At 37.0% G+C, this 16,848-nt stretch overlaps 1 protein-coding gene across 2 annotated transcripts; it reads left to right on the top strand.

The window, feature by feature from the left end:
• Positions 1-10,304: 10,304 nt before the first annotated feature.
• On the top strand, positions 10,305-16,092 carry CLEC4E (C-type lectin domain family 4 member E). Of its 2 annotated transcripts, XM_050749570.1 has the most exons (6): positions 10,305-10,512; positions 11,622-11,714; positions 12,272-12,361; positions 13,288-13,439; positions 14,347-14,462; positions 15,768-16,092. In XM_050749570.1, exons 1-6 carry the CDS (start codon positions 10,476-10,478, stop codon positions 15,937-15,939), a joined length of 660 nt encoding a protein of 219 aa, XP_050605527.1. In that variant the 5' UTR covers positions 10,305-10,475; the 3' UTR covers positions 15,940-16,092. The 2 variants fall into 2 exon arrangements, with proteins under 2 accessions (XP_050605527.1, XP_050605528.1); XM_050749571.1 differs by lacking the exon at positions 13,288-13,439 and having other exon boundaries at positions 10,312-10,512; positions 12,272-12,378.
• Positions 16,093-16,848: the final 756 nt, after the last annotated feature.

Genomic DNA, 16,848 nt, shown 5'->3' with positions numbered 1-16,848 from the left:
AAACAGCTACAGAAAATATAACTTCAAAGAATGTTTATGTGAGGATACAGGTGACTACACAAGGCTCACCAATAAAAGTCAAGGAGCAGAAGAGGCAGAGCGTTAAGGAAATGAGGAGGATGTAACTGAGATTTTGGTTATCTGCTGCAATGATGGGTGTGTCTCAATATCAAACAAATAGTCCTAAAATCAGAGCAGTGAGGACAGAGAAAGTGCAGCCATGGAGACCAAAACAGCTCCTACGGGATCTTCATGGGACAAAAATGCCATAATTTGAGGAAACAGTGATTTCTCTATTTGTTTGGATATTGGTCTTCAGGACACTTGACACTTGGATTCATATGTGAAAAGCATACAGCTTGATTTATTATATTTTATCAGTCACACCATATATATATGTGTGTGTATATATGTATGTATGTATGTGTATATATAATATATATATATAACAAATATGTATTGAACAGAAACATATTTGCATTCTGAAGGAAATGTGCCCAGTTAAACATTCACTGGACTATAGCATGAAAAAATAACAAACTAAATAAGGGCTTTCCTTAATGGGAGACAAATAATCTCTTATACATTTGAATTCATAAACAATACAGAAAGAGTATACTGAATTAAATGACAGAGGCAGAAATTTCGAAGATGATATTGAGGAAAAAACATAGACTTTGTGAAAAAATATATTTGCTATAGTCATACATGAAAGGAAGAGAGAACACATTTTGAGACTCTGGGCTTTAATTATGGAAAGCTTAGAAATAATTATAATATTTATTATCTATGCTTCAGGAAGTGAGGTAAGTACTTTCTTTTTAAGTTATAATTTGATTTTCATAGCAGTTTTACAAGAGATTTGTCATTATTTTAGTTCTTACACCAAAGAATAATACTGAAAGGAAGACACTTTAGAAGTAAATATTTTTTTAAAATTTTGAAGTAAACACAGTGAATTGTAAAGTTGTATCCATTAAGAATTGGCCTATCCCAAAGGAACCCTCAAAGCTATGCAAATACATGGAAATTAACCTGCTCCTGAATGATCGTTGTGTCAACAATGAAATCAAGATGGAAACTAGAAAATTATTTGAACTGAATGATAATACTGACACAACCTATGAAAACCTTTGGGATACAGCAAAAACAGTACTAAGAAAGAAGTTCATAGTTTTAAATGCCTGCATCAAAAAGTCTGAAACAGCATACACCATATAAGGTCACACCTCAAGGAAGTAGAGAAACAAGAACAAACCAAACCCAAACCCAGCAGAAGAAAAGAAATAATAAAGATCAGAGCAGAACTAAATGAAATTGAAACAAAAAATACATAAGATAAATGAAACAAAAAGGTGATTCATTGAAAACTTAAATAAAATTGATAGACCATTAGAAAGATTAACCAGGAGAAAAAGAGAGATGATGCAAATAAGCTCAATTAGAAACGAAATGGGAGTACAATTAATATTTGGGATTTTTAAGGAATCAGAGAGACCGATGGGGTTCAGGAGGATATTTATTAATTATTTAGGTGCACTGGCCCAGTTGGATTAACATCCAAAGGATTGAGTCCTGAACAAAGAGTTAAGTTACCTTTTAAGCATTTTGTGGGTGGGGGAAGATTTGTGCAGGGGGAAGCATATTACAGAAGCGAGAAACAAAGACAGTTATTTAATTGAGACATGCATTACATTATTTCTTACTTTTCAAGGAAAAAACATATTTTGCGACTTGAGTTTATCTGTCCAGCAAACTTGCAGCTGCACAGCTAGGGAAACAGGGTCTTCACAATGCCTGGGAAGGGAGGAGAGACAGAGCTCACCAGCTACAGAAAAACAGACAGTTGGTTTTTAAAGGACTCCAGCTCTTTCTCTTTCTCAGGGGGAATTGGTTTTTCTTACATACAACTGAGTTTCTGCTTACACACTCTTTAATTTCTTTTCATTCCTGCTCCATTCCCCTCTTTGGTGCTTTTTGTAACAGAGGTGTTAATGGAAAGCACCACTATTTGCCCTCTCCTCACAAAGCTGAGCTGCTTCTTTTACCGGCAGTGGCTGATATTTGGTTAATGCCATCAACTGCACGGCAGTGTGTCGGGCCACGATTGCCTCTGTAGTTGACTGAATACTCCTAATAAACAGGGGTAAAAGGTAAGGGAGGAAGAGGCAGATGCCTAGAATAAGTAAGAACCCACTAATGAGGGTTTTGAATCCTCCAAAGTCTGAGAATCATCCTCCAGACAAGGAATCCAGGAACCACCCAGACCAAATCTGAACTGGAATATGGGCCAACTTGCACATTCTAGCTGTGATTTCCACGACAGCTCAGCCATTATCATTGATTTTTAGGCAACAGTCAGTTAAATTAAATTTTGCACATACTCCTCTTTCCGAGGCTAAGAGGTAATCTAAAGTCCATCTATTTTGATATATAGCATTCCTCATTTGTTGCTTGTATTGCCAATAAATTTAGTGTCCTTGATGTTTTATTGGTTATAATTTCTAGGATTGCCTGCAACCTTATGATGCAGTTGAGCATATAGATGGGGGTACGGTACCCCCATGACCCGTCTTGTGCCCAGGTAGCTGGCCCATAGAATTTAATAATTTTTTCAGGAGGCCATTCATTACTTTTTCAGTCTCCTATGTCCACATCCTGTTTGATATTTGTGTCTATTTTTGTGATTATGCTTCTTTTAGTTCTTCTTTTATTTTCATCATAAACTGTGTATCTTAAGAGTTTTTCTTTTAGTATAGGCAGAACCAGTAACATTAGTGTATGTAATAGAAATATGCTTATATTACACAGAGGCACAGTAAACCTTCCTCTGGGCATACACATTAGCAGCATTTGCAGTGATAACATAACAACAGAACAATTAGTGTTGACAGAATTATGATCAGGCTTATAAATTGTATTTACATTTACTTATCCAGAGATGGTCCTCTTAACTTAGGCTGTGCGTAGACTAGTCAGCTTCCAGGATGTGATTAGAGCAGAGCTTGCAGGATCCTCAAGCTTCAGCTGTGCATAGACTGACCAGCCTCCAGAGTGGTCAGAGAAGGACAGTTGTCCTTACTGGTGGTTGGGTTTCACCGTAGGATTATTCGGGTGGGTCGATCTGGGTCTTGTTGGCTAGTCCACTGGTCGTCGTCGGGAGTCACTGCTGCCGCTGGTTTTAGCCAGCTATGGTGAATCCAAGGTGTGACACCTACAACTTTAACAGCTGTGGGAGTAGACATGATCACAATATGGGGGCCATCCCATAAGGGACCCAGGGTTGTTGGATTTCACCTTTTAACCCAGATAGAGTCCCCCAGCTTATGTGGATGCACTGGGTCTGTTAGACTTACACATATCCTTTCCTTACCCAGCCTTGCACCTCCTGCATTGCCACTTCCAAAGCCTGCATCTGTCTTCTAAGGGTTAACTCTCCTAACTTCTTTAAATCCTCTCTAATTTGATTGTGATTGGGGGTGGCCTTCCGAACAATATTTCGTAGGACGAATACCCAGTTTGTTTTGTAGGCGTACACCTGACTTGGAGGAGGATCATGGGCAAGACCTGATCCCACCGTAAGTTAGTTTCCTGGCAAAACTTTTTTAGTAGCTGTTTCAGTGTCTAGTTCATCCATTCCACCTTCCCTGAACTTTGTGGTTGGTAGGCTGTGTGTAGTTTCCATTTGATCTTTAAATGTTGAGTCAGCTATTGTACTACTTCTGCCACATATGCAGGACCATCGTTTGATCCTAGGGTTAAAGGCAATCCAAACCTTGGTATGATGTCTTTTAGTAGCATCTTTGTTACCTTTTGTGCCTTTTCAGTTCTGGTGGGGAAGGCCTCAACCCACCCCAAGAAGGTGTAAGCAAACATTGGCACATACCAGTAACCTCCTGCTTGAGGCAACTCAGTAAAGTCTACAAGAAGGTTCTCACAAGGCACAGCTCCCATTTCCTGAATTCCTGGGGGTCCAGTAGGTCCTTATTTTGGATTATTCTGGGCACAAGATAGACATGTTCACAAACAGCACGGGTGATGGCACAGAGCCATGGCACATAGAAGTGTCGACCTATCAAAATCCCTAGGGCCGTCCTTCCAATGTGTGTTCCTTGATGGATCTGCTTCACAAACCTTGGGGCTACTGTCTCTGGGATGGCTAGCCTCCCGTCAGAGAACAGTCACCATCCACCTTTAATATATTTCCCTGTTTCCTAACCAAACAAAGCTTTTTCACTTGAAGAGTAATTGGGTACCTTCAGCAAAAGGGGCTCTATAAGGAGAGGCATTGCTAGAGTTCTTTGTTCAGGTAAAGTCTTGCTCATTGCTGCCCACCTAGCCTCTCAGTCTGCATTTCTGTTGCTCTGCGCCTCATAGCTTTTCCCAATTTGGTGTCCTTTGCAATGAATGATAACCACCTTCTCCAGAGCCCATATGGCTTCTAATAATTGTAAAATTTTCCTCTTTATTTTTTATTTCTTTTCCTTTAATTGAAAAAGACAAAGTCAAATTGTTTCTCTTTGCAGACAACATAATCTTATATATAGAAAAACCTAAAGACTCCACCAAAAAAGTCTTAGAACTGATCAACATATTCAGTAAAGTTGCAGAATACAAAATCAATATATAAAAATCAGTAGAATTTCTAAACACCGATAACCAACTAGCTGAAAAAGAAATTTTAAAAGTAATCTCATTTACAATTGCTACAAGAAAAAAACTACTCAGGAATAATTTTAACAAAAGAGGTGAAAGATCTCTGTAATGAAAACTACAAAACACTAATGAAAGAAATCAAAAATGACACCAAAAAGATGCAACGGTATCTCATGTTCATGGACTAGAATTAATATTGTTAAAATTACCATACTATCCAAAACAACGTACAGATTGAACCTGTATATTCACTGATGCGTTGATGTAATCCCTATTACAATGCCAATGACATTTTTCACAGAGATAGAAAATACAATCCTAAAATTTGTGTGGAACCACGAAAGACCTCAAATAGTCAAAGCAATACTGAGCAAAAAGAATAAAAGTGGAGGCATCACACTACCTGACTTCAAAATATACTACAAAATTATATTAACCAAATCCATATGATAGTGGCAAAAAAAAAAAAAACAAAAAAAAACCAAAAAACCAGACACATAGGGCAATGGAACAGATAGAGAATCCAGAAATAAAGCTACATATTTGCAGCCAATTGATCTTTGACAAAGTCGACAACAGCATACACTGGGGAAAGGGTACCCTTCTTTAAATGGTGCTGGGAAACTGAATATCCATATGCAGAACATGGAAACTAGACCCCTATCTCTCACCATGTACAAAAAGAAACTCAAATGGATTAAAAACTTAAATGTAAGACCCAAAACTATAAAACTACTGGAAGAAAACAGAGGGCAAATGTTTCAGGTATTAGTCTAGCAAAGATTTTACGGGTGAGACCTCAAAAGCATGGGAAACAAAAACGAAGACAGATGGGACTGCATCACACTAAACCCTTCTGCATATCACATAAAACCATCAACAGAGTGAAAAGACAACCTATTGAATGAGACAACATATTTGCAAACTATTCAACCAACAAGGGACTAATATCCAGAATATACAAGGAACTCAAATGACTCAACAGAAAACAAGCAAACAAATAACCTTATTTTAAAATGGACAAAAAATCTGAATAGACATTTATCGAAAGAAGAAATACAGTCCGGGTTTGGTGGTTCATGCCTGTAATCCCAGCACTTTGGGAGGCCGAGGCGGGTGGATCACTTAAGGCCAAGACTTCGAGACCAGCCTGGCCAACATGGTGAAACCCTGTCTCTAGTAAAACTACAAAAATTAGCTGGGCATGGTGGCACGTGCCTGTACTCCCAGCTACTCAGGAGGTTGAGGCGGGAGAATTGCTTGAACCTGGAGGTGGAGTTTGCAGTGAGCCAAAATTGCACCACTGCACTCCAGCCTGGGCAACAGAGCGAGACCCTATCAAAATAAAATAAAATAAATGTTTGAGATGATGAATATGCTAAAAGCCCTGATTTGAGCATTACACGTTGTATACATGTATTGAAATATCACCCTGTACCATAAAATATGTACAATTATTATGTGTCAACTAAAAATTAAGGGAAAAAATATGTAGTGTCATTAAAAGGACAATGAAGTCAGCCTAAAGGGAAAAACTATCAGTTAGTTTTTGTCAAATCAAACATAACGAAAATAAGTTTTAATTATAACTAATTGAAACAGTTCAAGTCTGTAAAAATCATGAGTTTATAATGATACTCAAAAGAAAAGTTTTAAATTTCGTTCTTCGTAAAACACATATACCACTTGTCAAGGCCAAATAAAATATAGAGATAAATCTCCAAAAAGGAAAAATCACATGTCATTTGCAGCAAAAAAGATGGAGGCCATTATTGTTAAGTGAATTAACAGAGGAACAGTAAGCCAAATACTGCATGTTCTTTCTTATATGTGGGAGCTAAACATTGAGTACACATGGACACAAAGAAGGGAACAATAGACCCTGGGGCCTGCTTGAGGGTGGAGAGTAGGAGGAGGGTGAAGACTGAACAACTACCTATCAGGTACTGTGCTCACTCACTGGGTGTTGAAATGATTTGTTCACTAAGTCCCAGAGACACACAATTTAGCCATGCAACAGACCCACATATGTACCCCCTGAACCTAAAATAAAGGCTGAAAGAAAAGAAAAATGATGAAACCAAGATTTGGTTCTTTGATAAGAAAAACAAAATCAACAAGCCTTTAGCTAGATTAAAAGAAAGAAGACAAATAAATAAAATCAGAATTGAGAGTGGAGACATTAAAATGATTGCCAGAGAAATAAAAATAATCATAAGGAGTTATTACAAACAATTGCACAGCAAAATCTAGAAGAAACAGATAAATTCCTAGATACATACAGCCTACCAAGACTAAATCAAGAAGAAACAGAAATCCTGAACAAACCAATTGTAATTAGGAAGACTAAAGGAGTAATAACAATTAAAAAAAAAAAACCCATCAACAAAGAAACAGGGTCAGATGTTTTCACTAGTGAATTCTACCACACCTAAAAAAAAATAAATTAAAAAAATTCTAATTTTTTAAAAATTCTTCAAAAAAGAAGGATAATAGGGGACACTTCCAAACTCATTCTGTGAAACCAGAATCACCCCAATACCAAAGCCAAATGAAGACAATGCAAGAAAAGGAAACTACAGGTCAATATCCCTGATGAATATAGATGAGGTCATGGGCGTGTGCTTCTCTCCAAACACATCAAGTTGTATATATTAAATATCTACAGCTTTGTATGTCAATCATACCTCAATGAAGCAGCTTTTAAAAAGTAAAAGAGATAGATTCAAAAGTTATAATTCTAGTCTTTGTAGAATAGGTCTGTTAGACATAATCTTTTTAAATGAAATTAATTATTTACTTATTTAATTTTGATTTAGGCATAAATTTTTCAATATAAATTCTATTTGAGAGTGTTTCTCATCTAACAAAGATGAATTAATGGCATAATATCAGCCTTTTCACCTCAACATTTTAAAAGACAGAGAAATTCCAAAATCCTATTCAACAAAATACAGAATAAGTTACATTTGATACGAGGAGAATTTTTTTTTTAATTATACTTTAAGTTCTAGGGTACATGTGCACAATGTGCAGGTTTGTTACATAGGTATACATGTGCCATGTTGGTGTGTTGCAGCCATTAACTCGTCATTTACATTAGGTATATCTCCTAATGCTATTCCTCCTCCCTCCCCCCACCCCACAAGAGGCCCCGGTGTGTGATATTCCCCTTCCTGTGTCCAAGTGTTCTCATTGTTCACTCATAGGTGGGAACTGAACAATGATACAAGGAGAATTTTTTAACAGAAGAGCATGAATAAGAAAGGGTTAAAGAAAAGTGAAGTACATATCAGGAAATATGTTGCTTCTCTATGTCTTCACTATTAAAATTGTTTATTTTGTAGGAAAAATTGCGGCATAGCTGTCATGGAAACAATTTACCAGCTGCACTGCAGAGTAATTGCTATTCCTATACTATAATGTCATTGTGTTACACTTACCTAATAAGGCTTGTAATATTAAATTGCAATGAAAATTTCCTTTAGATAAAATTTTATATTTATTTTTATATCTTAGAATTTATTCTATTATGATTGTCATGCCAAATATTGATTTTAATGCTATGTGAATATTATTTATTTAATACTATTTAAATCTATGTGAAAAAAATTTACACCTGAAAAAATATATAAATACAGTCATTGCCTCATTTGTAAGGAGCAGGGAGAACTAGAAATGATTTAAATGTTCTTTAGCAGCATCTAGTTTATAAGTTATAAAAAAACTAAACAATATATTTAAGATCAACTTCCAAAAGCATGGATTTAATATAAAGGTAATTTTCAAAACATAAAAGTATGCATAGAGTAATTCTATTTGTATAAAAATGAATAAACAATATTTTATACATATTTCAGTTAAGTAAGCCTAGCAAATATCTCAAAGTAGATACAAGAAATCATTAATCATGGTCAACTTTAGAAGAATGCACTAAGGATAGTTAGGAGGGCTTTTACTTGTCCCATGCTTTTCATATTGTTAATCAAAAACATATTACTTCTATAATTTGGGGGAAATCAATGAAACAAAAGATATAAAAATATATATTTTGGCTGAAAAAATATTAATTTATTGATTTCTACTTAATTGTATATTGATAAAAATTAACATACAGTTGTTTAGTAATATTGATGGTTGCCGGTTGATTGTAATTAATAAAAGATGAACTGTGGTAATTATGTTCATCACTTTATAATTCATATAGCTCATCCACTAGATAGTTTCTCTTTTTTTACTGATCAAAAGCCATTTGCTGAGAATACACATATTAAATATGGGTATATTCTATAATATACACCTACCTGATTTAAAGATACTTTAAAAATTGTATTACTATAAAACAGAGAATGCAGAGAAAATTGACCAGTACATTGAAATTTTTAAAAGTCCCTTTGAGAACAAGAATCTTTTCTCACACATGGAAAATCCGTGAGTCACTGGATGTGGGGATTACCAAGTCATGTACATCATACTTATACCTCCTGACTTGTGAACTTAAATCAACTGAGACCAGTGTGATCTTATTCTCAAGTATCTTTAAGTAAGGAGAAGGCACATTTAACTATTCTTCCAGAGAAGTATTAAATTCTTTTTTTTTTTTTTTTTTTTTGAGACAGGGTCTTGCTCTGTCACCCAGGCTGGAGTGCAGTGGTGCAATCTTGGCTCACTGCAACCTCTGCCTCCCAGGATCAAGCGATTCTCCTGCCTCAGCCTCCCAAGTATCTGGGATTACAGATGCGTGCCACCATGCTTGGCTAATTTTTGTATTTTTAGTAGAGGTGGGATTTCACCATGTTGGCCAGGCTGGTCTCAAACTCCTGACCTCAAGTGATCCACCCACCTCGGCCTCCCAAAGTGTGGGAATTACAGGTGTGAGCCACTGCTCCCGGCCCAGAGAAGCATTGAATTCTAACGTCTAATTGAAACTGCTTTTTGTGACCTTCAAATACATTTCTCCCAGTGTAGGCTGCAACATAGAAATAAAATCCCCAAATAATTCAGAACAAGAGAATTAAACGACCTGCTGGGTCTCTGAGACTTCAGAAGCTGCGTTATGTTGTGAAAAACTAAGCTGAGTTTCAAAGTGGTCTTATCACATGAGGCTGCCCTGCTGAGGTGGACCCTAGTAGTCAGCCTAGTAGTAGCAGCCTAGTAGTCTGCACAAGGTAAGAGGGACATAAATCCACAACATTAGAATATTCAAGAGCTGCAAATGAAGGAGAAAGAAAAACCATAAAAGATGAAAAAGAATTCAGGTTGCCATGTCTTAAATACACACACTATATGCTCAGCTTTGTGCTGTGCTGTCTAAGTCTTCTTTTCAGTTACCAAATGTGTGGATGGTACAGATCCAAAGTGAAATTGAGAGTGCAGAGGTGAGCTCCATATTGTCAAGGAAAAACTAGGGGATGAGTTATGCCTTGAAGAAACTGGAGACATTTGGTCCAACAAAACAAAACAAGATTTTTTAAAACTCTCCTATTTCCCCATGGGCAGTCTATTTGTGTTGATGCTTTACCATTTCATAATTTCCTCATTTCATTGTTTCATGGAGTGAAGAGAACTGACATGCTGTCCAATAAACTTCCTTGTTCTCCTTATGCAAGAAAGGAAGTCCTGACTTAATGTATAACCACAGAACAAGTAATATTCTACGTCTATCGGAGTTGAACTTCCTAAAAGACAAATTGTTCATCTTTCAAGATTCATTCTCCCTGAATCTTACCAACAAAACACCCCTGAGGAGAAAGAAAGAGAGGGAGGGAGAGAAAAAGAGAGAGAGAGAGAGAAACAAAAAGCCAAAGAGAGAGTAAAAAATGAATTCATCAACATCATCTGAATCACAAGGCACAGGTAAAATTTGCAACTCTTCCTTTTCTTTCACAGATCTCTTTTTGGAACAAGTAATAAATATGGTGAAAGATAGCACCATAGAAAAGTATTCACTGAAGTTAAAAAAAAAAAAAAAGAAAGGAGACGGTGAAGAGAGAGAGATTGGAAGGCTATTTCTTATACCAGAAAGCCTACTGGACTCTAGTTAAGGGAGAACTATCACACTGTTTCCACCCTTTCTGCAATGCATTGTGTCCCTTTTGGCAAATCACTTCACTTCTCTGGAACGCTCTTTGTCTGTAAAATGTGTAATGGGAGGAAGAGAGGAACTACTAGATAACTGTTAATATTTTACCTAATTTACAAAGAGCTTGAAAAATGAGACATAGAAAAAAAAAGATCAGGAGAAAGACAAGAAAAGCAATGATGAGAAAAGGGAAAAGAAAGAAAAAGAAAGAAAGGTGGCCTTAGAAAATATTGAAAAAAATTTAACTGAGAGACTTAGAAAGGAAAAATTGTATATCTGAGTTCATGAGTCAGAGTCTTACTCCAGGGGTTCTAATCCTGTGGTCCTCAGTCCAGCAGCAGCAGTAGCCCCTGGGAACTTGTTAGTTCCATACAATCTCTACTGATTGCTAACTCTGGGAGTAAGGGTCAGCAATCTGTGTTTCAATAAGCCCTCCAAGTGATTCTGACGCATGCTGAAATTTGGGGATTACTCAATACAGACAATAGAAGTAGAAGGAAATAAGTAAGGATGCACAAGAATCTCTTCTAGCTTTTTAATGATCGCCATTCTAACTGGTGTGAGATGGTATCTCATTGTGGTTTTGATTTGCTCGGGAAGGGGAACATCACACACTGGGGCCTATCATGCGGAGGGGGGAGGGGGGAGGGATTGCATTGGGAGTTATACCTGATGTAAATGACGAGTTGATGGGTGCTGACGAGTTGATGGGTGCAGCACACCAACATGGCACAAGTATACATATGTAACAAACCTGCACGTTATGCACATGTACCCTAGAACTTAAAGTATAATAATAATAATAATAATAAAAGAATCTCTTCTAGCTCTTTTGTACCTTGCTTAGGGAAGATTGATCATGCTTGTGTCATTCTTTCTACAGAGAGAGGATGCTTCTCTTCCCAAATGTTCTTATGGACTGTTTCTGGGATCCCCATCCTATTTCTCAGCGCCTGTTTCATCACCAGATGTGTTGGTGGGTTCTGAAGGTCAAATTCAATTTAATTCTTCCTGGTGCATATTAGGTGAAAACTCTTCCATGCTGCCTGTACATTCTCTTTTCCCTCAAAAGGTCTTTCTATTTCACTCTTTTTTCTTTTTTTTTTTTTTCCTATTAATCTCTAGGTTATTTCTCAAACCAGAAACCTCAACAAGCAGGGAACTGTTTCCGAATTTTAATCACCTGTGACTTACTTTTCATGATGGACATTTTTCACTTCCTTGGCAGTCCTGAGTCCTCCTCTTTCAGCTTCTATTATTAGTATAACCTTCTCTAGGAGATTCTGCCTCAGAGCTTGAACTACTGGTCGGGACCAGAGACATGACTAATTACTTTTGGAAGGAAGGGTAGAGAGAGTGGACTTGGCATAAGAGGGAGTGCAAACATATCTGTTTTCTCTGGGTCATGAGAAAAAGCAGGTTGTAAGAAAAAACATGATAATTATTGGCACTTTTGTTATAAATACAAAACTGACGGAACTGATTTTTTTAACCAAAATAAGACTAACAAACATTATACCCTTTCCTTTACAGTGACATATCACATCTTTCAAAGCTGTGATGAGAAAAAGTTTCAGCTACATGAGAATTTCACAGAGCTGTCCTGCTACAATGACGGATCAGGTATAATAGTCCCAAAGGTGAACATCAAAATTTACATAGCAACATTTTCTGGCTTCTAGATTGACTTTGGAACAGGTGAAATATAGTTGGATTAGGTCTTATTTTTCAAAAGCAAAATGTAAAATCCTAGAAATTTGGAGATGCAATTAGCATTGGAGCAGGAAATCTTGGGGAAATTATAGTAAACTTCTATAATACATTTGAGGTATGTCTGAACAGTAAATCCAGAAGTGGAAGGTATTATTCCCAGGAGTGTACTTCATTCACCTACTTCCGAAATGAGATGAAGGAGAAAAAAACGTATGGAGTAGAGAATGTATAAATATCTCACAAATATACTCTATGCTCTTGTATGTCATCCTATTCCAAGTCTTAGCAAAATGCTACATGACACTAAAAAAGTGGCCTCCTTCTCTGAGCTATAATTTTCTCACCATTAAATTGAGAGAAGTTAGATGAATTATTTATAATAGACCTCAAAGGCAAAAGTTCTGTAATTCTAAGAAATCTAACACATCTATATACTACAGTATGGATATTTGATTGAGGATACATTGTTCAGGAAACATAAGAGATGGCTCTTTGGGGGTCACCCAAATAAAATGCATAAATTTCTCTGACATTAGTAGTCTAAGAACAGATAATAAGGTTCTATATCAATAGCATAACTAAGATAGCTTGCACATATAGTTGCATTTCCTGGCATTGACATCCAGAGAACGAGAATTATATTCAAAAGACCAAAAAAATTCTGTTGATGTTTCTTGACATTGGAATTATCTAAAGTCTTAGATACTAAGATGTGGGGTATGAGCAAGTGATTCCAAGGCTTCTGACTTAAATGAGGACTCCATGGGGCCAGATGAAGCTTTGGGTTTTCTTATTCGGTTCACCTGGGACACTCACTGAAACATCTCTCATCCTAGGTTCAGTCAAGAACTGTTGTCCATCGAACTGGGAGTATTTTCAATCTAGCTGCTACTTCTTTTCTACTGACACCATTCCCTGGACATCAAGTTTAAAGAACTGCTCAGCCATGGGCGCTCACCTGGTGATTATCAACTCACAGGAGGAGCAGGTAGCTGCAGTCCTCCAATGCCAATGTAACATTCCCCACATGGTCTACCTCTCTTTTCATACATATGCTCAATGCTTGATCCCCAATGACTGTGGTTAATGAATGTACTAAAATGCATGCTGTTCTTACCATTCCGGTAAAGTCACTGCCTACCTTAATTTATTTTCCTTCCTAGAAGAACCTAAGAAAAAGGGAATTTCCATGTGGAGTTCCTTTAATTAGGCAAGGGGAAAAAAGAGGGTTGGAAGTTAATTTTAGACTAATCATTATGTTTATGAACATATTATATGCAAGAAGCGAAGCAAATATTGTCCGTTTTCTTTAAGCTGTGATTAATAATGTTTTGCACTAGATATATTCAATAAATTTGGCCACCAATAACAGTAGATTAACTTTGAAAGAATTGTTGAGGATCTCCTTTTCTGTTGAAGGTTATTTTTTGTCAGTTTAATTTTATGTTATGTGTATTTCACCACCAAAAAAATCAGTAGATAATCCTCATGATCTTACAGTTTCATTTATCTGTCATTTCTCATCCACATCCTTTTTTATTTTTTGAGATGGAGTCTCGCTGTGTTGCACAGGCTGGAGTACAGTGGCGCGATTTCGACTCACCGCAACCTCTGCCTCCCAGAGTCAAGCGATTCACCTGCCTCAGCCTCCCAAGTAGCTGGGACTACAGGCACCCGCCACCATGCCTGCAAAATTTTTTGTAATTTTCATAGAGACAGGGTTTCGCCATGTTGGTCAAGCTGGTCTCGAACTCCTGACCTCAGGTGATCCACCACCTCGGCCTCCCAAAGTGCTAGGATCTCTTCCAGATTCTTATCTCTTTTAATAAGAATTACCAGCAACGTTTATTCAGAACTGAAATAACTGATCTCCTTTTATTTTGTATCTTCCATAGGAATTCCTTGCCTATAAGAAACCTAAAATGAAAGAGTTTTTTATTGGACTGTCAGACAAGGTGGTCGAGGGTCAGTGGCACTGGGTGGATGGCACACCTTTGACAAAGTCTCTGAGGTAATTACTCTCCTATTGAGAGGAGTTCTTGAAACCTCGTTCTGTTTCCTGCAACAGATCAGGTCCATTCTTGGTGGTATTAAATGCAGGAAAGAAAAGAGCTGAGGTAGAAAAGACGAAGGAGAAGTACAAGCACTCACTTCTCTCCTTTCCTGGGATTGTCTCAAGAATAAAGGGGAAATAATAAATGAAAATGAACTGAAGAATCATTCACTGAGAATGCAAAAGAGACAAGAGGTGGAATTAAGAGTCTTATTCCCCAAAACTGAAGGAAATGAGGAAAAAAATAGTAAGTTGAGAAAGACAGCAGGTTCTTATGCAGTGAAAAATGAGAATCTCTTGACAATGCGTCTTTTCTCCTTAATAATATCCTCACATCATTAGAGCATAGCTTTTTTTAAAATTGTGGATATGCTTTTTTTGTTTGATTGATTAATTGATACATAAAACATTTTGCTATATATATTGTTTCTCATGATTTGTTAGTGAGTAAGGTTTTTTTCTTTTTTCTTTTCTTCAACTTTTATTTTAAGTTCCAGGCTACATGTGCAGGATGTGCAGGTTACATGGGTAAACGTGTGCCGTGGTGGTTTACTGCACAGATCATCCCATGATCCCGGTATTAAGCCCAGCATCCATTAAGTATTCTTCTCAATAAAGCATAGCATTTTTAATTTTTCAAAGTTCTTTTCTCATTTATTATTTCAGTTTTATTATTTTATTATTATTTCATTTTACCTAAATTACACTTTTCTAGAATGTTAATTGTTAATCTGTATTTAGCATTTGAGGAAACTAAAACTCAGAAAAGTTAAGGGATTTAGCGAATGAGCAGTTCTAAGAATACAACACAGATACTCTGACACAGAAATGCTGCTTCACAGCCACACTGGAACACCACTGCAGGATGCACCTAAGTTAATACACGCTCTGTGCAGAATAAAGAGAGCCAAGCCGATATGAGATATGAGTGTGAAGAAAACAAATCTATCAGAATATCAATCTTCTCTATAACTTGTCATTCTATAGCTAAGGAACAGGACAGAATAGAAAAGGAACAAAGGAACAGGACAGAATAGAAAGTCAGAAAGATCCAGTTCAGCTTCAGTACTCACAAACTGTGACTTAGACAAATGGTTTGGCTTTCCTGAGGTTCCTTTTCTTCTTCAATAAAATGGACATTATAATACCTGCCTCGCAAAACTGTTGTGAGGTTAAACAACACAAACACAATTTGCCTGGTATATGAGGTTACTTTACCTCTTTTTGCTGGGATTCGAAGTCTCCTATGTCATTCTTTTTCAGCTTCTGGGATGTAGGGGAACCCAATAACATAGCTACCCTGGAGGACTGTGCCACCATGAGGGACTCTTCAAACCCAAGGCAAAATTGGAATGATGCTACCTGTTTCTTCAGTTATTTTCGGATTTGTGAAAGGCTAGGAATAAATATTTTGAACAAAGGAAAATCTATTTAAGAACAGAAGGCATAACTTCAATGGATAAAGAAGGAAGGACAAGAACATGGCCACACCCACCGCCCCACACGAGAAACTTGTGCGCTGCACTTCAAAGGACTTCATAAGTATTTGTTACTCTAATATAAATAAAAATAAGTAGTTTTAAATGTTTTAACTCATGTTACTGGCTGAAGTGCCTTTTCTCTCTACATTAGTCTCAGGTCCTCTTCCCAGAATTTACAAAGCAATTCACTACCTTTTGCTACATTTGCCTCATTTTTAAGTATTTATATGAAAATTCAGGGACACGGAGCCAAGACAGAGTCTAGCAAAGAAGAGGATTTTGGAAGGTGTCTTCCAACAATCGCCTGAATCTAAGCTCTGTAGCAGGTCCTCTTCTTTCTAGCTTCTGACAAGTCTGTCTTCTTTTCTTGATTTCATACCGTTCTTATCTCCTGCCCAAGTGTATCGTCTCTGTGCTTCCCTATATAAGGAGTAAGAAACTTCTTTAAGTCTTGGAACTTGTTGCTGCTCAGAATACTGGTGTCGCCTTTCTGGCTACAGGCCTCCACTGCACCTTCTTAGGGAAGGGCATGCTGGCCATCAGCTCCAAACAGGCTGTAACCAAGTCCACCCATCCCTGGGGCTTCCCTTGCTCTGCCTTATTTTCAATTAACTGAATGGATCTCACCAGATTTTGTATCTATTGCTCAGCTAGGACCAGAGTCCAAGAGTCAAATTATTATAAGAGAACATTCATCTCCACATTTTCCTGTCTCAAGCCCATCCATTTTTTTTTTAACTTTTATTTTAGGTTTCGGGGGTACATGTAAAGGTTTTCTATATAGGTAAACTCATTTCATGCAGGTTTTTTGTACAGATTATATTATCACCCAGATATTAAGCCCAGTGCCCAATATTTATTTT

Source organism: Macaca thibetana, chromosome 11 (assembly GCF_024542745.1).
Source record: "Macaca thibetana thibetana isolate TM-01 chromosome 11, ASM2454274v1, whole genome shotgun sequence".
Taxonomy (NCBI): domain Eukaryota; kingdom Metazoa; phylum Chordata; class Mammalia; order Primates; family Cercopithecidae; genus Macaca; species Macaca thibetana.
Note: the sequence above shows the minus strand (reverse complement) of the source record. Positions and strands in the feature narration are given on the sequence as shown.